At 38.1% G+C, this 23,201-nt stretch overlaps 2 protein-coding genes across 2 annotated transcripts; one reads left to right on the top strand and one right to left on the bottom strand.

The window, feature by feature from the left end:
* The first annotated feature begins 824 nt into the window (after positions 1-824).
* Positions 825-10,307, top strand: LOC123819266 (olfactory receptor 52B2-like). The gene is made up of 2 exons (XM_045839571.1): positions 825-1,734; positions 10,201-10,307. The coding sequence occupies exons 1-2, from the start codon at positions 825-827 to the stop codon at positions 10,305-10,307; spliced, it is 1,017 nt and encodes a 338-aa protein (XP_045695527.1).
* Positions 10,308-14,216: 3,909 nt separating this feature from the next.
* On the bottom strand, positions 14,217-15,100 carry LOC123819265 (olfactory receptor 688-like). Its single transcript, XM_045839570.1, is given in 2 exon segments — positions 14,217-15,061; positions 15,064-15,100. Coding segments are annotated over 2 exon segments (882 nt in total).
* Positions 15,101-23,201: the final 8,101 nt, after the last annotated feature.

The raw sequence follows: 23,201 nt of genomic DNA, 5'->3' as shown, positions 1-23,201 counted from the left end.
GCAGTTTAAAGAAAGTATTTAATTTAATCCTTGCAAGATGAATCTGAATAGTTCATTTTTATAGACCAGGCTAAATTTCTGAGATGTGAAAAACTTGCTTTTTGTTAATAATGAGAAAGTTGGAGGCCCAGAATGTGATCCTGGAGAAAGCTTACACATGATAAATATTTAAGCTATGAATTAGAAGATCAGCAGGTTTAATAAATACCAAAGGTAGAAGAGTATGTTCCAAATTAAGAGAAAATGTTAGAAAAGTCATAACGTTTAACAGTCATTCCCCATAACTGTATGGGGAATGGATCATCATTTAATTTGGTTTTGCCAGAGTTCTTAAAGGCAATCAAAACTAGAGAAGAGAGTAACAGTGGGTTTGTGGAAGTATTTGCATGTTTGAGAAATTCAGGCTTTATTTTGTAATAGATAAGCCACTATAAAAAGTTATAAGAGAAAACAATAAGATTTTTGTTTTGGACATTCCATACAGGCTGCAACATAACTGGGTTGAATATGGAGGGGTTGAGAATAAAAAGCTGGGAGATGGGAAGACAGGATTAGCTAGGATGCTGTTGCAATAGTATAAGGGAAGGATGACCAAGACCTGAGTAGGGCCATGTAACTCAGAATGGGGAGGCATGAATGGATTCTAGGCATTGCTGAGGTGTGACTAGGAACTTTTGTTTATACTTATGTTTGTAATGATAATTTAGGAAGTGAAAGCATAACATATTCTCTAAGTCAAGGCATTAGTGATTGATTCCATTATCTAATATTCAACTTTTAGTGAAACCTACAGCTGGTTCTGCCCAGAGACTCCAAAAGCAGGCATGTTTGGTGCTAACCTTACCACCTTCCACCCCACTGTGTTCATCCTCCTTGGCATCCCAGGACTGGAGAACTACCATACCTGGCTCTCCATCCCTTTCTGCCTCATGTACATCACTGCAGTCTTGGGAAATGGAGCCCTCATCCTTGTTGTCCTCAATGAACGCACCCTCCATGAACCCATGTATGTCTTCCTATCCATGCTTGCTGGCACTGACATCTTGCTGTCCACCACCACTGTGCCCAAGGCCCTGGCTATCTTCTGGTTTCATGCTGGGGAGATTGCCTTTGATGCCTGCATTACTCAGATGTTTTTCATCCATGTTGCCTTTGTGGCTGAGTCAGGAATCCTGCTGGCCATGGCATTTGACCGCTATGTGGCTATTTGTACTCCCTTAAGATACACAGCTATTTTAACTCCCATGGCGATTGGAAAAATGACCCTGGCAATCTGGGGACGGAGCATTGGGACAATTTTCCCTATCATATTCCTGCTGAAGAGGCTGCCATACTGTCGGACCAATATCATCCCCCACTCATACTGTGAGCACATTGGGGTGGCTCGATTGGCCTGTGCTGACATCACTGTTAATATCTGGTATGGCTTCTCAGTGCCCATGGCATCAGTTTTGGTAGATGTTGCACTCATTGGTATTTCCTACACTTTGATCCTCCAAGCTGTGTTTAGACTTCCTTCCCAGGATGCCCGGCACAAGGCTCTAAATACCTGTGGTTCCCACATTGGAGTCATTCTCCTCTTCTTCATCCCATCCTTTTTCACTTTTCTGACCCATCGCTTTGGCAAGAATATCCCCCATCATGTCCATATACTTCTGGCAAATCTCTATGTGTTAATCCCTCCCATGCTTAATCCCATCATCTATGGAGCAAAGACCAAGCAAATCAGGGACAGTATGGCTCACATGTTATCTATTGTGGGAAAGTATTGAGAAAGCTCCCAGTTCCTTCACTGTTTCCTCTTACCAGCAGGTGAAAAGAGAACTTACCAATCAAGTTCCCAGCTTAGGCACTATAGTGTGTTGCAGCAGAAAGTACATGGGGTTTGAAATAAAATGCATCTGGATTCAAATCCTGACTTCTTTAATTTCTGATTTTTGACCATGGATAGTTTCACATTTTTTTGAAATTTAGTTTTAACCTATAAAATGAAACCACTCATACCTGGGCTCTAAGGTTTATGTAAGGATTAAATTTAATATATAAATTGCTTGGTGCATTGCTTAGTACTTAGTGGACTCTTAGTTTTATAGTTCCAATTTGAAGTTCCTGTCTGAGGAAGATGTTTTAGATTTGATGTATATGGGATTTCCAATATTTTGAGAGGTTTCTATGCCTATTCCTGCTTTCCTTCCAAGATTGTATGATGGCTATCATCACCTCCAACATGAGTGCCATCATAACAAGTTTGCTGTACAAATAAAATTAGGTAATGAATATGAAAAAGTTATTTTAAAAAGCTCAAACAATTGAAAAAGACTAAGGTTGATACTGATTATATTTTTAAAGGCTTATCTTTTCAGGATTATTATTTTTAAAAATATATTTTATTGATTATGCTATTACAGTTGTCCCATTCCCCTCTTACTCTCCTCCACCCTAAACACTCCCTCCCACCCACATTCCCCCCACTTAGTTCATGTCCATGTGCCATAAGTTCTCTAGCTTCTACATTTCCCATATTGTTCTTGCCCTCCCCCTGTCTATTTTCTACCTACCATCTATGCTACTTATTCTCTGTACCTTTCCCCCCTCTCTCCTCCTCCTACTCCCCTGTTGCTAAACCTCCATGTGATCTCCATTTCTGTGGTTCTGTTCCTATTCTATTTGTTTGCTTAGTTTGCTTTTGTTTTAGGTGTGGTTGTCAATAACTGTGCGTTTGCTGTCTTTTTACTGTTCATATTTTTTATCTTCTTTTTCTTAGATAAGTCCCATTAACATTTCCTATAATAAGGGCTTGGTGATGATGAACTCCTTTAACTTGATCTTATATGAGAAGCACTTTATCTGCCCTTCCATTCTAAATGAAAGCTTTGCTGGATAGAACAAACTTGGATGTAGGTCCTTGCCTTTCATGACTTGGAAAACTTCTTTCCAGCCCCTTCTTGCCTGCAAGATTTCTTTTGAGAAATCAGCTGACAGTCTGATGGGAACTCTTGTGTAGGTGACTGTCCCCTTATCTCTTTGCTGCTTCTAGAATTCTCTCCTTCATTTTTACTTTGGCTAGTGTAATCATGATGTGCCTTGGTGTGTTCCTCCTTGGGTCCAACTTCTTTGGGACTCTCTGAGCTTCCTGGACTTCCTGGAAGTCTATTTCCTTGGCCAGATTGGGGAAGTTCTCCTTTATTATTTGTTCAAATACTTTTTCCACTTTGTTGTTCTTCCTCTTCCCCTTCTGGTACCACTATACTTCTGATGTTGGAATGTTTCAAGATGTCCTGGAGGTTCCTAAGCCTCTCCTCATTTTTTTGAATTCTTATTTCTTCATTCTTTTCTGTTTGGTTGTTTCTTTCTTCCTTCTGGTCCACTTCATTGATTTGAGTCCCAGTTTTCTTCCCATCACTATTGGTTCCCTGTGTATTTTCCTTTATTTCACTTACAGTAGCCTTCATTTTTTCATCTAATTTGTGACCAAATTCAACCAATTCTCTGAGCATCCTGATCACCAGTGCTTTGAACTATGCATCTGATAGTTTGGCTATCTCTTAGTCACTTAGTTGTATTTGCTGTGGAGCTTTGATCTGTTCTTCCTTTTGGGCTATTTTTTTTTTTGTCTTGACATGCCTGTTACTTATGAGAGGTGGAGCCTTAGGTGTTCACCAGGGCGGGGCAACCCAGTTGCTGCGTTGTGATGCTGTATGTGGGGGCAGGGTCTGAGAGGGAACAATGGCACTTGCTCCTCTCTTGATCAGATTTCAGTCCTTTCTGACACTTCCCACAAGGAAATTGGGCCCTTCTGGTGCTGGTTCCTGTGTAGGTGGGCTTGTGTACATTCTAGGACACCGTGGGTCTCTCCAATGAATTCTCCTGTGAGGCTGGGTCTCTCCCGACACTCAACCCCCACAAGTGTTTTCTTTTATTTTTTTCATCTTATTTAAATTGTTGTTGCAGTACAATTTTCTATCTCTTACTCCCATCCCAACCCATCACCCCAACCCCCCCTCCTCCCTCCCATTTCCACCTGCCCCTAGTTTTTATCCATGTGTCCTTTATACTCTTTCCTGTAAACCCTTCCCCTTTTTCCCTGAAATTCCCCTGAAATTCCCTCTCCTCTCCCTTCTGAACTCTGTCAGTCTGTTCTTTATTTCAGCGTCTTTGGTTATATTTTGATTGTTTCTTTGTTTTGTTGTTTAGGTTCCTGTCAAAGGTGAGATCATATGGTATTTGTCTTTTACTACCTGGCTTATTTCGCTTAGCATAATACTTTCCAGTTGCATCCATGCTGTTGCAAAGGGTAGGAGCTCCTTCTTTCTTTCTGCTGCATAGGATTCTATTGTGTAAATGTACCATAGTTTTTTGATCCATTCATTTACTGATGGGCATCTAGGTTGCTTCCAGCACTTGGCTATTGTAAATTGTGCTGCTATGAACATTGGGGTGCATAGGTTCTTTTGGATTGGTGTTTTAGGGTTCTTAGGATATAATCTTAGCAGTGGAATTGCTGGGTCAAAAGGTAGATCCATTTTTAGTTTTCTGAGGAAGTTCCATAGTGTTTTCCATAGTGGTTGTACCAGTCTGCAGTCCCACCAACAGTGTACTAGGGTCCCCTTTTCTCCACAGCCTCTCCAACACTTGTTGTTTGTTGCTTTGTCTATGATAGCCATTCTGACTGGTGTGAAGTGGTATCTCATTGTGGTTTTAATTTGCATCTCTCTGATAGCTAGTGGTATTGACCATCTTTTCATGTGTTTCTGGATCCTCTGTATGTCCTCCTTGGAGAAGTGTCTGTTAAAGTCCTTTGCACATTTTTTAATTGGCTTGTCTTCTTAGAGTGGAGTCATGTAAGTTGTTTATATATTTTGGAGATTAAACCCTTGTCTGAGGTATCATTGGCAAATATGTTTTCCTATACAGTTGGTTCTCTTTTTATTTTAATAGGTTTTTATTTTAATGAGATCCCATTTGTTTATTCTTTGCTTTATGTCCCTTGCTCTGGGGGATGTATCAGTAAAAATGTTGCTGCATGAAATATCTGAGATTTTCCTGCCTATGTTCTCCTCTAGGACTTTAATGGTGACATGGCTTATATTTAAGTCTTTTATCCACCTTGAATTTATTTTTGTGTATGGTGTAAGTTGGTGCTCGAGTTTCATTTTTTTGCATATAGCTGTCCAGTTTTCCCAACACCATTTGTTGAAGAGGCTGTTTTTACTCCATTTTATGTTGCTGCCCCCACAAGTGTTTTCAATCAGTGCTTTTAGGCTTTATTTCCTGGGGCTGGGTCCCTGGGTTGCATGGTCTGTCTCACTGCCCGTTTTCACCTGGTTTATCTGTGTGGGAATGTGTGACTGCAGAGAGCCAGCTGCCTTGAGCACCTCACTGGGTCTGCTTGTTGCCTCCCCATGCCCCGGGTCTGCCACCAGGGTCTGCTAGCCACCACCTGCTTGCCTGGGGTCTGCCAGCCACCGCTTTTTTCTGCCAGGACCCCCCTCTGCTGGCAGCCAACTCCGCCCCTCTTACCATTCTGGAAGAATGGTTGTTGGACTTCCATACAGTTCAACTTACTGTCTGTTCTGGTTGTTTTTTTGTTTCTAAATTTTTGTTGTCCTTAATTTTGGTTGTGCGAGGAGGCACAGTGTGTTCACCTTGGCCGGAAGTCCTGATTACATTTTTTTATGTAAGGAGCTATCACTATTATAATATTAAAAAATCTCTTTACTCATTCAGAAAATGAGTTGAATGACACAGACACAGGCATTTTCCTTAGAGTGCTAGTTGTCTGAGGTGGACATAGGAGGAAAGAAGAAGTTATTGGGACATTTTTATAATAAAAAATACACTATATTACAGAAATTTTTGGCTGTTAAAAATAAGGCAAGCTAATACTCTATGATTCTGTTCTCTGTCTCTAATTTTTCCTAATTACAGACAATTGCATGGCTTTAAAATTCCATTTCTAAATTAGGATGACTTCTAAAATGATATGTTTAGCTTAGACTCTTCCCTTGAGTTGACATCCTTATATACAACTCTTTCTTGACATCTCCAGTTGTATGGCCAGTAGGCATGTCAAAATAAATCATGGATACCAGAATTTCTTAAGCTATGCTTTATTTCATCAAATTAGTAAAACAAGTTTATATCTCTTTTGTTAAATGTTTAGTGTATCAGTATGTCAACAGCACTTATTTATTCTCCATTTAGTGACTCAGAAATCCTGGATCCTTTCCTCTCATGAAGTCCTACCAACATGCATTTTTCAGAGTTGCCAAGATAAAAAAAAGAGGAAAGGGTGAAGCACTCCAACTATTAATTGCCTTGGTTTTGAAGCAGTTTATCACTTTTGTTCACATTTCCACTGGTGAGTGTGTTCCATTAGCATGGCCCCAACTCAAGTGCAAGGAAAAGTTGGAAATGTAGGAGTGTTCACGGATTTGATGGATTTGCAGTGAATACTAATTTTTCTGCCCCAACCTGTGTGTCAGTCACTTAATATTTCTGCATTACCTTTTCCCATGTATAGAACACATTCAATTCCTCTTCACAGGACAGACCCCAAATTTTCACCCAGATATTTCACCCAGTTCAAAGTGTAGGATTTCAGGTGATATACAAGAACTTCTACATCATATTTGGTTGGGGCCCTTCTTGGCCTAGAGACCTGTGATTTAAAAGGAAATTTATCTGCTCACTTATCACCCTCTTATTAAATATATAATAAAGTAACAGGGACATTTAACAATAATAACTCCTATTTGGAAAGATAAAGAATATGAGACATGACAGTCATCAATTCATAGCAATTTTGAAATCTCCATTGGGTAAATATTGGGAAGGCTCCATGACTTGGGTCTGGGAGGAGTTTCTTGATTAGATTCTCTCACATGAACTCTCTGTCCATTCCTTTTTGTGGCCCATGGGAGTTTCTCTCTGGGAGAATTATTTCTGTTCCATTATCTTCTTAGGCCATATCTAAAATGGGTCCTGAGGAATATGTCCTTCTTGGGGACAGCACAGCTTTCTCAGTCCACTTTCTGGTACTGAAAAGTTGGGTCCCAAGAGGTATGTTAGCACTTGAATAGACAAAGTCTTTCTCAGTTAAGTTCTTGGTTTCTTTGGCAATATATGTTTATTAAAACCTTAGTAAGCTTCTCTTCTATGTGGTTTCACTTATGTGCCAGTAAACACACCCCAAATATTTTAAAGATGTAATTCTGAAATGTTCTCTATTTTTCCTGTTATCACTTCCATGTGCACCTCTCTGAACTAAATGAAGGCTAATTTGAGAATCTTATGCTTTGATGGGAAGATACCTTTGCCCTCAGTTTTTTGTTTTATCTGAGATGTTTACTAGTTAGCACACCCATAACATGATCTTCATCTTTAGGCACTTAAATTAACTGAAATATTTTATGGAAAGATTTTGCTCAAAGCTTTTAAAAACCAGTTTTTACTATTTGGAGTTTAGAAGCAGTTCATTTTTCCATCTCCCCAAGGTTCTGAGTCTTTTTTAAACTCTCTATGGTAGGCAGAATAATGGCCACCAAATGTATCTATGTCTTAATCCCTAGAACCTGTGAATATGTCAGGATACATGGCAAAGGGAAATTAACAGTGAAGATGAAATTAAGATTGCTAATCAGCAGACATTATTCTGAATTATGTGGGTAAGGCCAGGGTAATCACAAGGGCCCTTATAAGTGAATGAGGGAGGCAGAAGAGTGAAGTGTTAGGGTGAAATAAGTGAGAAGGAGAAAGAAATACTGGATGGTCACTTACATGTGGAATCTAAAAAAACCAAACTCATAGAAAGAGTAGGATGGGGATTACTAGGGGTTGAGGGGTAGGGGAAATGGGGAGATGTTAGTTAAAGAGTGCAAACTTTCAGTTATAATACAAATAAGTTCTGGGGATATAATATGTAGCATGGCAATTATAGTTCATACTAATGTATTAGATGCTTGAAAGTTGCTAAAAGAGTACATCTTAAATGTTCCTATCACATAAAAGAAATATTATGTGACATAATGGAGGTGTTATCTAATGATGTGGTTATCATATTGTAATATGTAAGTACATCAAATAAACGCACTGTACACCTTAATCTTGCACAATGTTATATGTCAATTATACCTATAAAAAGCTAGGAAAATAAACAGTTGAAGGACAGCCTTCAGTAGAGTCATTCAACCTGTAACATGATTTTTTCTTCAGTTTTAATAGCAAATAATGTTTCTTTGTGTTAACTAACTGAAAGTTTGAAGGTGTTTTTTTTAAAAAGCTTTCACTTATTGAAAACATTAATATCATTTCATTAGTTATATTAATAACTTACATTTGTGAGGGACATGATGATTTTACATGGATTCATTTAATTTTCTAATTTTATTTTTATTTTATTTATTTTTTAAAATTTTTATTGTTGTTCAAGTACAATTGTCTCTCTTTTCACCCCACCGTGCCCCCCCACTAATCCCCTCCTCCCACCCTCATACCCACCCCTTTTGGCTTTACTAATACAGCCAGTCACTGAATCAGTTTGATCCTCAGAATTTAAAAAAAAAATCTTTCTTGTGTTTTTTCCATTACCATTTAGTCCCCTTATACCTCCTCCCCCCAGCAATCCCCATGTGGTTGTCCATGTCTATGAGTCCTTTTTCCTTTTTGCTCAGTCCTCCCACCTCCTGACCTCCCCCTCTCCACTTGCTGTAACCTTGCTCTCCATCTATGGGTCTATCCCCATTTTCCTTGTTAGTTCAGTTTGTCCATTAGATGTATATATGAGTGATATCATATGGTATTTGTCTTTCTCTGACTGGCTTATTTCACTTAGCCTAATGTTCTCCAGGTCCATCTATATAAGGGTAAAATTTTCTTTATTATGGTTGAGTGGATCTGATGTGTAAATGTCCCATAGTTGTTTTATCCACTCATCAACTGATGGACACTTGGGCCCCAGAATTTTTTTTTTAAAGATTGTATTTATTTATTTTTAGAGAGAGAGAAAGGGAGGGAGAAAGAGAGGGAAACATCAATATGTGGTTGCCTCTGACATGCTCCCTACTGGGGACCTGGCCTGCAAGCCAGGCTGTGCTCTGACTTGGAATCGAAATGCGATCCTTTGGGTCACAGGCCAGCACTCAATTCACTGAGCTACACTAGCCAAGGCTGGGCCCAGAATTTCTGAATGTTAAACAGCATATTTAACTAAGAGGATTTTATGAGGATTAAGTGAGATTGTGTTTGGAGCAATTTTTAAACTGCCAAGTACCTCTATAGGACATTACTTCAATGACTGCCCCTCACTTTGTATACTTTCTGTTAATTTATTTTCTAGTTCATTGATTCTTTCTTCATCTCAGACCTGCTGTTTAGTCTCTCTGGTGAGTTTCTTTTGTAATGATATCTTTCAGTGACATAAATTCTGTTTGATTCTTTTGTATAGTTTCTTTTAAAAATGTTTATTGAAGTATAGTTGGCATACAATATTATATTAGTTTCACATGAACAACATAGTGATTTGACATTTATATACCTTACAATGCAACCCTCACACTAAGTTTAGTAACCATCTGTGACTGGGCAAAGTTATCACAATATTATTAAATATATTCCCCTGCATCTTTTTCACTCATGCTTTCTGGGATCCATCATTTTGTTCTCTGTGTCTATGAGTCTGCGTTTGCTTTGTTATGTTTGTACATTTTTTAAAGATCTTACATGTAAATAAAATCATACCATATTTGTCTTTCTCTCTCAGACATATTTCACTTAGCATGGGCCCTCTAAGTCCATCCATGTTGTTGCAAATGGCAAGATTTCATTCTTTTTTATAGTGTTTTTCTTTTTAATTTTTTAATTTTTTATTTTTTATGGAAAATAATAACTTCATTTGTGGTTCTTCGCTTGTCAAGTAAACTCAATATTGTTGGTATTATCAGTTATTAGTACTTTTTTCTCTCATTTTAAAAAAATTGCTAATATTTCATTGTGTATACATACAAAATCTTCTTTATCCACTAATTTATTAATGGACAACTAGGTGTCTTCCATATCTTTGCTTTTATAAATTAATGATGCAATAAAAATAAGGATGCATGTCAAATATCTTTTTGAATTAGTTCAAAGCACCCATAAGTGAATAAACACCCAGAAGTGAAAGTGCTGGATTATATGATAGTTCTGTTTTTAATTTTTAAGGAATCTTCATACTGTTTTCCATGGTGGCTGCACCAATTTATAATCCTACTACAGTGCATGACTTGTTATTTGTTGATTTTTTCGATTATAGCTACTTTTTATTATAGCTAAGTGTGAGGTGGTATATCATATGGTTTTGATTTACATGTCTCTGATGGTTAGTGATGTTGAGCATCTTTTCATATGTCTGTTGGCCATCTGTATGTCTTTTTTTGAAAATGGCTCTACATGGTCTCTGCACATTTTTTATCAGTTTTTTTTGTTATTGAGTTATGAGTCCCTTATATATTTTGGATATCAACCCATTTTTGGGTATATCATGTGAATGTCTCCTCCCATTCAATAGGTTGTCTTTTCGTTTTGTTGATGGTTTCCTTCACTGTAAGGAAGCTTTCAGTTTGATGTAGTCCTATTTGTTTATTTTTGCTTTTGTTTCCCTTGCTCAAAGAGACGTATTCAAAAAGCTATTACTGAGAAAGATGTCAATGAGTTTACTGCCTATGTTTTCTTCCACAATTTTTATGAGTTCATGTCTTACATTTAAGCCTTTAATCCATTTTGAGTTTACTTTTGTATATGGCATAAGAGATTGGTACAGTTTTTTTCTTTTCTTTTTTTTTATGCATCTGCCCTGTTTTATTTTGTATAGTTTCTATTTCTTTATTGAGATCCTCTGTATTTTCCTTTAATTCTTTACATGGTTCCCTTTAATTCTTTGAACATATTTACAATAGCAGGTCTGAAGTCTGTTTTTGATAAACCCAACATCTGGCCCACAGAGAGACAATTTTGATGATTGCTTCCCCCTATTCCTCATAGGTCAGAATTTCCTTTGCATGTCTCAGAATTAAATTTTTTTAAAAGTAAGAATTTTAAAGAACTTTTACCCCCTTAGAGTGTTGTTGCTGTTTTGTTTTGTTTTTACTTTTCCTGGAGTTTGTAGAAATTGTCTCTTCCACAGAGCTCACCTAATGTGCTGCTGAGATATTTTTATTTTTATTATTTTTATTTTTAAAAATCCTTACCAGAGGATATGTCCATTGATTTTAGAGAGAGGAAGGGAGGGATGGAAGGAGCAGGGCAGGTGGGGGAGAGAGAGAGAGAAACATTGATGTGAAAGAGAAACTTCAATTGGTTGCTTCCTATACATGCCCAGCAAATGAACCTGTAACCTAAGTATGTGCCCTGACCAGAAATATCACCCACAACCCCTTGGTGTGCAGGACAGTGCTCCAACCAACTGAGCCACTGGCCAAAACTTAAGCTTGAATTTTTATGGGTTGCCCTGTGTCTGCATAGCTTAGTGAACTATCAATGATTTATCAGATTTTGCTTCCAAATAACCTGACCCAGTTAATGCTTCTGTCCTCTACTAATGGGCCTGTGTATGGCTTGGGCAGCACCTTTGAAGTTCAGGCAGTTTTCAAGTCTGCCCCAGCTTTTATTTTTTCATTAGACTTCTTGAGTCTCTTCTGCATATATGCTCAGTTTCCTGGCAGTGGATGTGTGGAGAGTTTTGGCTCTGTTTTCTCCAAATGTATGCACAACCTTCCAGTCAGTCAGCCATCTGTGGAGAGCTTATTAAACCTTCTATGCTTATCTCTTTGTAATATCTACCTGAAAACCTCTGGTCAGTCTATAGACATCCACTTTCACTGACCAGGACAATACCCTCTGGTTAGAATGGCTGTGGGACTTTCCTTTTGACACTGGGTATGGCTTTTCCACTCTTCCTTCCAAACCAAGTCAGCCCCTTCTGGCAGTGAAGCTACTGATTTTACACCCAGTATTTCCCTGGTAAAACTACTATACTAACCAAAGTGGGGCTGGAGGATGTTGGAGGGGAGCAGCCCAGGCAGGAACAACAGAGTCCTATGCCTCCTACCTGAAGTTTAAGATCAGTTCATGAATAAATGCCTGTCAATTTGTGGCTTTCCACTGGTTTGTTTCTAGAGCCATGAAATGAGTATTTCTGATATATTTTTCTAATTTTATAGCTGTTTCCTGTGAAGAGGACTTAATGACTTTTTTTATACTGCCACATCACACTGTATTGGTAAATTTTCTTTTGAGGTAACATGAATACATTTTCTCAACATTATGTTTGGTCAAGCATGCTCCACATTTGGGCTCTCATATTTATAGCCCTTTAGCTTGGACTTACATGCTTAACTATTCTTCCCAGAGTATTCCCATAGAGTCAGGGGAGTTCTACCTTCAGCCAAATGGTGACCTGGAAGCAATCTACTCCTTGTAGATTTTCCAAATAAAATATAGGACACTAAGTTAAGTTTGAATTCCAGATAAACAATGAATACTTTTTTAGTATGAGTAGGTACCAAATATTGCATCGCACATAATTTTACTAAAAATTATTTGCTATTTATGTGAAATTAAAATAACTGACATCTTGGATTTTTATTTGCTAAATTGGCAACTCTCCCTTGTCCAGCTTTGCCTTTGAGCCCAGGACACACACTTTACTTATGGTGAGATGTCTCCTTAAGTGATCTTCTATGATCTTTGAGGCAGATAAATCTAGACTCTGTTGGGATTGTCTTCATCTACTCATCAGGGAAGGTCATATTACATCAAACTCCAAAATGAAGAGATTATGGGTCAAGTGATCTCATTACTTTTCTTCCAGAAGGCTTCTTGGCTCCAATACAAATTAGCTACATATGTAATGAGAGAGAGAGGTTAGCCTTTATCAAGCCACAAAATAATTTATGTTACATTCTTGTCAAACACAATTAATTTTTTGCTATGCTAATTCTTCCGGAGGAAAGACAATCTGCTGCCCTCACTGTTAAACAAGTCTCTTGCAACATTTTAAAAACTTGAAACTCTTATAATACTGAATGTCAACTGTAATTGAAAAAATTAATTTACATACTACATATTTAACATTTTAAAGCATACAATCAGTGGTTTTTAGTATATTCATAGAATCATGCAATTATGACCATTATCGAATTCCAGAACATTTTCATTCCCACAAAATGGATCTTACCCATCAGCAGGTATCATCATTCCCCCATGCCCAACATCTCTGGTTCCTGACAAACACTGCCAGTCTGCTTTATTTTTCTGTAGATGTGTCTAATACGCACATTTGATATAAATGGAATTATACATGACCTTTTTTGTCTGGCTTAAAAAATTAGCATAATGTTTCTTTTTTTATTTTTTAAATGTTGTTCAAGTACAGTCGTCTCCATTTCCCCCCCACCCAACCGTACCTCTCCCCCTTGACCCTTCCCCCCTTTGGCTTTGTCCTTATATCCCTTAAACATGTTCTTTGATGACCCTTCCCCTTTTTCCCCCCATAATCCTCCTCCCCCATCCCATCTGGTTATTGTCAGTTTGTTCTTTATTTCAATGTCTCTGGGTATATTTTGCTTGCTTGTTTGTTTTGTTAATTAGGCACCACTTATAGGTGAGATCATATGGTATTTGTCTTTCACTGCCTGGCTTATTTCACTTAGCATAATACTCTCCAGATCCATCCATGCTGTTGCAAAGGGTAGAGAGAGCTGTTGCTCTTTCTTTCTTGTTGCTACATAGTATTTCACTGTGTAAATGTACCACAGTTTTTTGGTCCACTCATTTACTGATGGGCATTTAGGTTGCTTCCAGCACTTGGCTATTGTTAGCATAATGTTTTTAATGTTCATCCATGTTATAGCATGTGTTAGTACATCTATCTCACTTTGTTTGCACATTCATCAGCTGATGGATGTCTGAGTTATTTCTATACCTAAAAATGTTAAATGCATTGATATATTGCTCCCATAAAAATAATTCATATAATTCCACTTAGCCAGAAATTACCTTTCATATTTATTTTCGTTTACATTATTTTTATTTTTAGAGAGTGTGAATTTTTGTTTATGTGTTAGCTAGTAAATTATATTTCTTAATGAAGGAGGGAAATCAAATCCCATCTGGGGTCTACTTGGTTTCAAAACCTGTGCTCTTTTGCAGTACCACATATTCCCTACTTTGAGTTTGTGTCACTTCTGGAACACATTCTCATCTAATCTAAGCACCCTCTGGAAGCTCACTTTGAGCTCCTGGGCCCTAAGAGCATATACCATGGGGTTAAGGGCTGGGGGGATGACAATGTTAAACATATTGAGAAGAACAGGAAAGATAGGGACTGTTTTTGCTGCCAGATGGGATATAGACACTACAACAATGGTTGTGTAGAAGAAGAAGATGAGGATGAGATGGGAAGTGCAGGTGCTCAGAGCCTTGACTATTGCCTCAGCAGAGTTCAGCCTCATCACAGAGTGAAAGATCAGAACATAGGAAATAAGGACTAGAGTCATGTCACTTCCACCAATGACCCAGACTAAAGCCAACTGATAAAACCTATTAATGGTGGTGTCATCACAGGCCAAACCAGTGATCCCAGGGTTAGAGCACATACAGTGGTCAATTTCATTATTGGAGCAATAGTGTCTCTGGACAGCCAGTACAGGCACTGGGATGGTTAACAGGACATTCCTAAGCACCATGAATATTATGGATTTGACTACAAAAGCTTCAGTAACTATGGAGGAGTATTGAAATTGGTGGCAGATGGCTACATATCTATCCACAGCCACACAAAGGGAGATACCAGACTCCATGCTAATAAAACAGTAAATAGCATAGATTTGAGCAAAGCACTCAGGGAGGCTGATGGCTTTGGCATCAAACCAGAAGATGGCTAGAATCTTGGGCATGATGGTGGTAGCCAAGTCAATGTCCACTATAGCCAGGATACTAAGGAACTGGTGCATGCGCTGGTGCAGGTTAAGCTCTTTATGAATGATGATCACAATGAGGAGATTGGCACTAAGAGCTAAAAGCAGATCAGAGCCAGGGGCAGGGAGAGTCAGTGCTGCACCATGAAGTCTTGAGCTATTATTAGTTATGCTCTGGGAGATATCCATATATTGGGACATTTTAATCCTTATTGTATGTCTGTGGACAAAGGGAAATAAGGAAGCTTGGTTAAGTGTTCAGCTGAGATTCAGATTTAATTTAAAGATATAAGATTCACTCATGGATTATGATATTCCCCATGTCTCTTTTGTCTGGAGAATGTTCTGAAAAGAGCATTAAGATGGCCAAAAGAGGCCTTAGGAGGAAGATTACATCAGAAACAAATCATTTACTGGCTTCATGTGACTCAATGCTGTTTTGATACATGAAGCAAGGAGATGTGGACACAAAACAGGAGACATGTTCAGTCATCGTGAATGGACTGCTTCCTCAGGAGGTAAATACTAAAGACAGAATAGATATATTCTTTTTTGGAGGTCTTCCAGGGAAGAACAGAAGTAAGAACAAGAGTTATCATAATGGCTTTGTTTTGTATAGGACCTTTGAAAGGCCTTTTTTCATATTTGAGGAATTGAGAATCACGGAAAGTGGCATGATTTATCTGAGTTTAGAGTTTTAAATAATAAATGAGCTGGAGCTAAAAACCTTAGTATTCTGTGTTTAGTTATTGTATATTTTCTGTCAAACTATTGCTGATGCCTTAACACAAATGGTTCTTTTAAGGTGTAAGCTTTTGCCCCCTTCTGATTACCAAAGTTAAATTGAAAACATATTAAGATGTATATTTCTCAGTTTATTGATTTTTCACCTGCAGATTTTAGTAAGACTTCCCTAAGGACATTGTTTTAAAAAGACATAATACCATATATTTTTAAAGATTTTATTTATTTATTTTTAGAGAGAGGGGAAGGGAGGGAGAAAGGAAGAGAAACATCAATGTGTGGTTGCCTCTCATGTGGCCCCCACTGGGGACCTGGCCTGCCTGTAACCCAGGCATGTGCCCTGACTGGGAATCGAACCTGTGACCCTTTGGTCCACAGCCCATGCTCAATCCATTGAGCTACACCAGTACTCAAATAATACTGTATTTTTTAAAGGGAATTTTAACATGTGTTAGATTTAATGACCGTAATTGCCATGGAGATTTTGACATTTACATATTTAGATGTTTATACTAGGTAAAATCAATGTTCACCATATATATTTTCTTTTTAAAAATATATTTTATTGATTGTGCTATTACAGTTGTCCCATTTTTTTCTCCTCTTTATTCCCCTCCACCCTGTACCCAACAATCACTATCACCCGCCTCCCCCACCCTTTAGTTCATGTCAATGGGCCATGCATATAAGTTCTTCGGCTTCTCCATTTCCCATACTGTTCCTAACTGCCCCCCATCTATTTTGTACCTACCATTTATGCTTCTTATTCCTTGTACCTTTTCCCCCATTCTCCCTGCTCCCCCTGCAGATAACCTTCCATGTGATCTCTATTTCTGTGAATCTGTTCCTGTTCTCATTGTTTGCTTAGTTTGTTTCAGTTTTTTTTAGGTTCAGTTGATAGTTTTCAGTTTGTTGTCATTTTACTGTAATTGTTTTTTATATTATTTCTGTTAGATAAGTCTCTTTAATATTTCATATAATAAGTGCTTGGTGACCATACATCTTTTCATAACAGTCCTCCATTTGTGACGTCTTTACTTTGATTCAAATCTTGCATGCTGTCCTGGCTGGGTGGCTCAGTTTATTGAAGCTTTGTCCCTGTACACACAACCTTTACCCACAACCTGTACCCACAACCTTTGTCCAAAAGGTTGTGAGTCCCATCCCCAGTGAGGACACATACCTAGGTTGTGGTTTGATCCCTGGTCTGGATGTGTATGGGAGGCAACTGATGTTCCTCTCTCACACCGATTTTTTTCCCCTTGGTCTCTCCCTTTCTCTTTCTAAAAAACCAATAAACATATCTTCAGGTGAGGATTAAAAAATATCTTGCTTTGTGTAGAACATTTTCAAGTTATTTCATAAGAAAGAGAAAATGGGCAATATACTCTGAATGAATTAGAAAATCATCTTCAACTTGGAATTTTGATTAATATTCATTTCTCATTAATTTTTCTGTTTTTAATGGTTAATTACAGAAATGTAACTCATTTATCTTGGTCTATAGAGGAGAGAATATATTTGTACTCTTTTTAAAAAAATAGTAAAGTAATAATTTTAGTTTCTTTTTCTATTAATTGTTGATGCTTCCTTTCATATACAGTAAGTTCTTATATGCACTAGCTCTAATTTATCATCTCATTTTTCTGTCTGTGCATTGTGATGAGAGTAGCATGGTGAGTAAATCATTTCTGGATTTTTAAGAGATTTAATACACAAGAGATCTTTTATTCACTTAACATTTTACACTTTAAATTTTAAAGCTGTTGCCAACATTTAGACTGCCAAGATCATCTTAACTTTTTTTGTTAATTTCCAAAAATATTTAAATTTAATTGAGGTCTTATGAAATATAAAAATTAATTTATAAAAATAATATCTTAAAAATATTTTTCTTCTTATTCTGCAATTTTATGCATCTCTTCCATTACTTAAATTTTTTCATATCTGTCACTAAAGAACATACATTATATGTGTTAACATTCATCACTAATTTTTTACTATATTTGAAGTTTTTTGAGTGGAATTTTTTCTAGAGTAAAATTTCTAATTAAATACTACTAGTACCTAGAGAACCTGCTGATTTCTGTTATTCTGCTTTGGATTCACTTTAGTATTTTATTGTCAGTTATAATTATTTTTTAGTTGACTTCTGGCCAAGATAGAGGCATAGGTAGACACACTGTGCCTCCTCGCACAACCAAGATAGGGATAACAACAATTTAGAAATAGAATAACAACCAGAACTGACAGAAAATTGAACTATATGGAAGTCAGACAACCAAGGAGTTAAAATAGACATGTTCATCCAGACAGGTAGGAGGGGTGGAGTCGGGCAGCTGGGCAGAGAGGGGTCATGGCACAAAGAGCCGTGGCACCAGGCACTTAAGGCATCCCGATGCACAAGACCACAGTGGGTGGACCCTGGGTGCACAGTCAGTGGCTGGCAGACCCCGGGCATGGGGTGGCAATGGGCAGACCCAGCAAGGCAGCGATTGTGAAGCAAGGCACTGCACACAACCCAGGGTCCCAGTGCTGGGAAATAGAGCCTTGGGGCACTGATTGAAAACACCTGTGGGGGCTGAGGCACAGGGAGAGACTCCCAGCCTCACAGGAGAGTTCGCTGGAGAGACCCATGGGGTCCTAGAATGTGCACAATCCAACCCATATGGGAATTAGCACCAGAAAGGCCCAGTTTGCTTGGGGGAAGCAGTTCAAGGGACTGAAATCTGACAGAGAGCAGAGCAAGTGCCATTGTTCCCTCTCAGACCTACATACAGCATCACAACCCAGCAACTGGGTTGCCCCGCCCTGGTGAACACCTAAGGCTCCACCTCTCATAAGTAACAGGCATGTCAAGACAAAAAAAAAATGGCCCAAAAGGAAGAACAGATCAATGCTCCACAGCAAATACAACTAAGTGACTAAGAGATAGCCAAACTATCAGATGCATAGTTCAAAGCACTGGTGATCAGGATGCTCAGAGAATTGGTTGAATTTGGTCACAAATTAGATGAAAAAAATGAAGGCTACTGTAAGTGAAATGAAGGAAAATATACAGGGAACCAATAGTGATGGGAAGAAAACTGGGACTCAAATCAATGAAGTGGACCAGAAGGAAGAAAGAAACAACCAAACAGAAAAGAATGAAGAAATAAGAATTCAAAAAAATGAGGAGAGGCTTAGGAACCTCCAGGACATCTTGAAACATTCCAACATCAGAAGTATAGTGGTACCAGAAGGGGAAGAGGAAGAACAACAAATGGAAAAATTATTTGAACAAATAATAAAGGAGAACTTCCCCAATCTGGCCAAGGAAATAGACTTCCAGGAAGTCCAGGAAGCTCAGAGTCCCAAAGAAGTTGGACCCAAGGAGGAACACACCAAGGCACATCATAATTACATTAGCCAAGGTGAAAATGAGGGAGAGAATTCTAGAAGCAGCAAAGAGATAAGGAGACAGTCACCTACACAAGAGTTCCCATCAGACTGTGAGCTGATTTCTCAAAAGACACCTTGTGGGCAAGAAGGGGCTGGAAAGAAGTATTCCAAGTCATGAAAGGCAAGGACCTACATCCAAGATTGCTCCATCCAGCAAAGCTTTCATTTAGAATGGAAGGGCAGATAAAATGCTTCTCAGATAAGGTCAAGTTAAAGGAGTTCATCATCACCAAGCCCTTATTATAGGAAATGTTAATGGGACTTATCCACGAAAAAGAAGATAAAAAGCATGTATAGTAAAATGACAGCAAACTCACAATGATTAACAACCACACCTAAAACAAAAGCAAACTAAGCAAACAAATAGAACAGGATGAGAACCATAGGAATGGAGATCACATGGAGGGTTAGTAACAGGGGAGTGGGAGGAGGAGAGAGGGGGGAAGGTACAGAGAATAAGTAGCATAGATGGTAGGTAGAAAATAGATAGGGGGAGGGCAAGAATAGTATGGAAAATGTAGAAGCTAGAGAACTTATGGCACATGGACATGAACTAAAAGGGGAGAATGTGGGTGGGAGGGGGTGTACAAGGTGAAGGGGAATGATGGGGAATGAAGGGAGAATGGGACAATTGTATTGCATAATCAATAAAATATATTGAAAAGAAAAGAATGGAAGGGCAGATAAAGTGCTTCCCCAGATAAGGTCAAGTTAAAGAGTTCATCATCACCAAGCCATTATTAAATGAATGTTAAAGGGACTCATCTAAGAAATAGAAGAAGATTGAAAATATGAACAGTAAAATGACAACAAACTTACAACTACCAGCAACTGAACCTAAAAACTAAAACAAAAACAAAAACAAACTAAGCAAACAACTAGAACAGGAACAGAATCATAGAATGGAGATTACATGTAGGGTTATCAGTGGGGAGGAAGAGGGGAAGAATGGGGGAAACGTATAGAGAGTGAGAAGCATAAATTATAGGTAGAAAATAGACAGGGGTTCGTTAAGAATGGTATGGGAAATGGAGAAGGCAAACAACTTATATGTACAACCCATGGACATGAACTAAGGGGGCCAGGGGGTAAATGCTGGTTGGAGATGGGTTGCAGGGCATAGGGGAATAAAGGGAGAAAAGAATGGGATGACTGTAATAGCATAATCAATAAAATATACTTAAAATTTTTAAAAAGTTCTTTTCTGATTTTCTAGTATGACCTCATAAATGTAAAAATTACAGTTTGAAACTCTCTTTTCTAAATATTATATCTCATTTATATATTTTATTTTAATCAGAACAATGTAAAACAATAATCATAGCATCCCATCTAATTTCTATGTTGGTTGATTTAATAAAAGTATTAAATTTTACATGAAGAATGTTGTTGGCTTTTGTGTTTTACAAATAAAACATATTAACAATGTATTTCATAAGCTATAAGAGGTCTAAATCATGAAAGAATTGAACATGATTCATAAAATCCTCTTATTTTGGAATCTTTGCTTTATAATTTATTATGCACAAATCACTTAGTTTGGTCATTTAGTCACCAAATTTTTACTGAGAGCCTCCAGTGTAGCTGACACTGTGAGAGCCAAGAGAGTTTCTTTGCACATTTCTTCAGCTGGTAAGCCCCATGTTTTCCAATGTGGCCATATCAGAGCTTAGCCTCATCTCTTTGGCCTCATTATCAGATACAGCTCTCAGCCCCTGCACAGGTAAAGAGAGCCTGATGGAAAGTGAAGAAAGGCAGGTTGAGAAATCCACAGATAGTGAGCCAGATTCATAGACCCGGATAGAGTCCAAGGAGGTGGACTGCTTCCACTGATTATCCCCAGCTATGATGTTGGCTGGTTTACTTACTACTGTGGGAGGGGCCATGAGGATGGTGCTTCCTTCTGGGATGCTTTTCTTCTGGCTTTTGCTGTCTGTGCTTGGCCTTTGGTTGCTAAAAGCAGATCTAACTCTCTCCTTATGTCTCCTGGGTTTTGGTAAGAAATCACATCTGTGAAATGACCTGGTTGAGGTCTGACCCCCCATGGGCCTATCCCATGACAATCCTCTCTCTCATCCAACTTCCTCTAGGGCTGTTTGTTGTCTCACTCCAGTAGGAAAGGTCCCCAGTAACTTTGGAGGCTTGTCTTAGTCACTTCTGGGAACAGTCCTAATCACACCCAGTCCCAGGGGCAGCCCACAAGTTGGACAGCTTTGCCAGGTTGAAACACTGGGTGAAGGTATGTTCTCCTTTCTGTCTAAGCTTGATTTCTTCCCCACTCACTCTAGCAAGTATAGTGAATTCTGTTATGTGACACATGAGTTCCTAAAATTCACTGTGCTATGTAATATCCCGTATGTAAAACTACTGGATTTATGGAAAGATCGAGTTAGGAGGACAGCATTCAACAACTTCATCAGTGACACATTAAAAAATATAGAAAACTAGTATAAACAGTAGCAGAGTTTTACAATGGTTAAGAAAAACACAAATACTACAATGCATATAACACTTTAAAGAAGATAGTAGTTTGCTGTGGAAATGCAGAGGTGTTGCAGCTTGTGGATTATTGTGCAGTGGTAGGAGCTTTATCTGAAGTCAGACTGAAAGTTGTGAAGAGAAAGAAGCTAGCTGATCAGTGTCTGGAGAGTGGGTGTGTGTATTCCTATGCAGCTTGTGATGAACTTGATGCAGTTTTCTGCATTCAACCAGCGTTTCTACTGGACAAAAGTACACAAAAGCAAATGTAAAATTCAGTTGTGCTCAAATTATTTTATAATATATAACTGGTGTTGGAATATGTTTATGTTTAAATCAAGCAATATGGCACAACTATATCCTTTTTATTATGTCACCAGTCTTCCTCTCTCTGTTATAAGCACCTCAGTGTATCAGGATTTCAAGGACTACCAATTTCAAAAACTCTGTACTCCACATACTTCTGCCTAAGTCTTGCTACAGCTTTTCCCAGTTTCACTCCTATATCCTCAGTCTCTGCCTTTCACTGACCCACCCTCTTTTAGAGTTATCTTTCAATGTTATCTTTACTTCCTAACCTTTTTAATCTATGGCCATCTAAAGATCCATCTTATCAGGATGTTGAAACTGCTCTTGCTAATGATTTCCATACTACCTAACCGAATGAACATTGTAGTAGCTGGAGTGCCAATAAGGAACAGGTGGCCCATTCAAATTAGAATAATTTAAAAAGTTCTTTTTATTGAAGTATAATTGACAAGTAATGTTATATTAGTTTCAGGTGCACAGCATAATGATTCAATATTTGTTCATATTGCAAAGTGATCACCACAATAAATCTAGTTAACATCCATCACCACACATAGTTATACATTATTTTTTGTATGTGATGACAACTATTAAGACTTACCCTCTCTTAGCAACTTTTAAATATGCAAAATACGGTATAGTTGAGCATAGAACAACATGGGGGTTAAGGGTGCCAACTTCTGTGAAGTTGAAAGTCTGTGTGTAACTTTTTGACTCCCCTCAAATTTAACTATAGTCATCCTTCAGTATCCATGGGGAATGGTTCTAGGACCTGCTCTTCCCATACCAAAGCTCTGTGGCTGCTCAAGTGCCTTATAGAAAATGGAATAAAACAATGTATATAGTCAACCCTCTGCATCTGCAAATTTCCAACTGTGGATAAAAATTATTATTTTTGATCCACAGTTGGTTGAGTCTATGGATGGGAAACCTGGTAATACAGGGAACACACTGTATATTTATTGAAAAAAAGCCACACAAAGTGGACCTTCCCAGTTCAAATACTGTGTTGTCCAAGGATCAACTGTATCCTTAGTTATAGTCACTGTGCTGTACAGTACATCCCATGACTTATTTATTGTATAACTGGAAATTTGTACCTTTCGACTCCCTTATTTCAACTCCTGCCCCTGCCACTGACAACCACCAATCTGTTCTCTGTATCCATAAAGACATTTTTTAAAAATTCCACATATAAGTGAGATCATATGGTATTTGCTTTTATCTCTCTGACTTATTTTGCTTAGTGCAATGCCCTCAAGGCCCATCTGTATT

The sequence above is a fragment of the Phyllostomus hastatus genome, unplaced genomic scaffold, assembly GCF_019186645.2.
Source record: "Phyllostomus hastatus isolate PE091 unplaced genomic scaffold, TTU_PhHast_1.1 phas_contig_304, whole genome shotgun sequence".
NCBI lineage: Eukaryota > Metazoa > Chordata > Mammalia > Chiroptera > Phyllostomidae > Phyllostomus > Phyllostomus hastatus.
Note: the sequence above shows the minus strand (reverse complement) of the source record. Positions and strands in the feature narration are given on the sequence as shown.

What these genes read in the sequence shown, in the direction of transcription:
- LOC123819266 (XM_045839571.1), top strand. Translation starts at nt 825, where the DNA reads ATGTTTGGTGCTAACCTTACCACCTTCCACCCCACTGTGTTCATCCTC. An exon ending in GACCAAGCAAATCAGGGACA is followed by an intron (nt 1,735 to 10,200) that starts GTATGGCTCACA and finishes TTAATTTTTAAG; the next exon opens with GAATCTTCATACTGTTTTCC.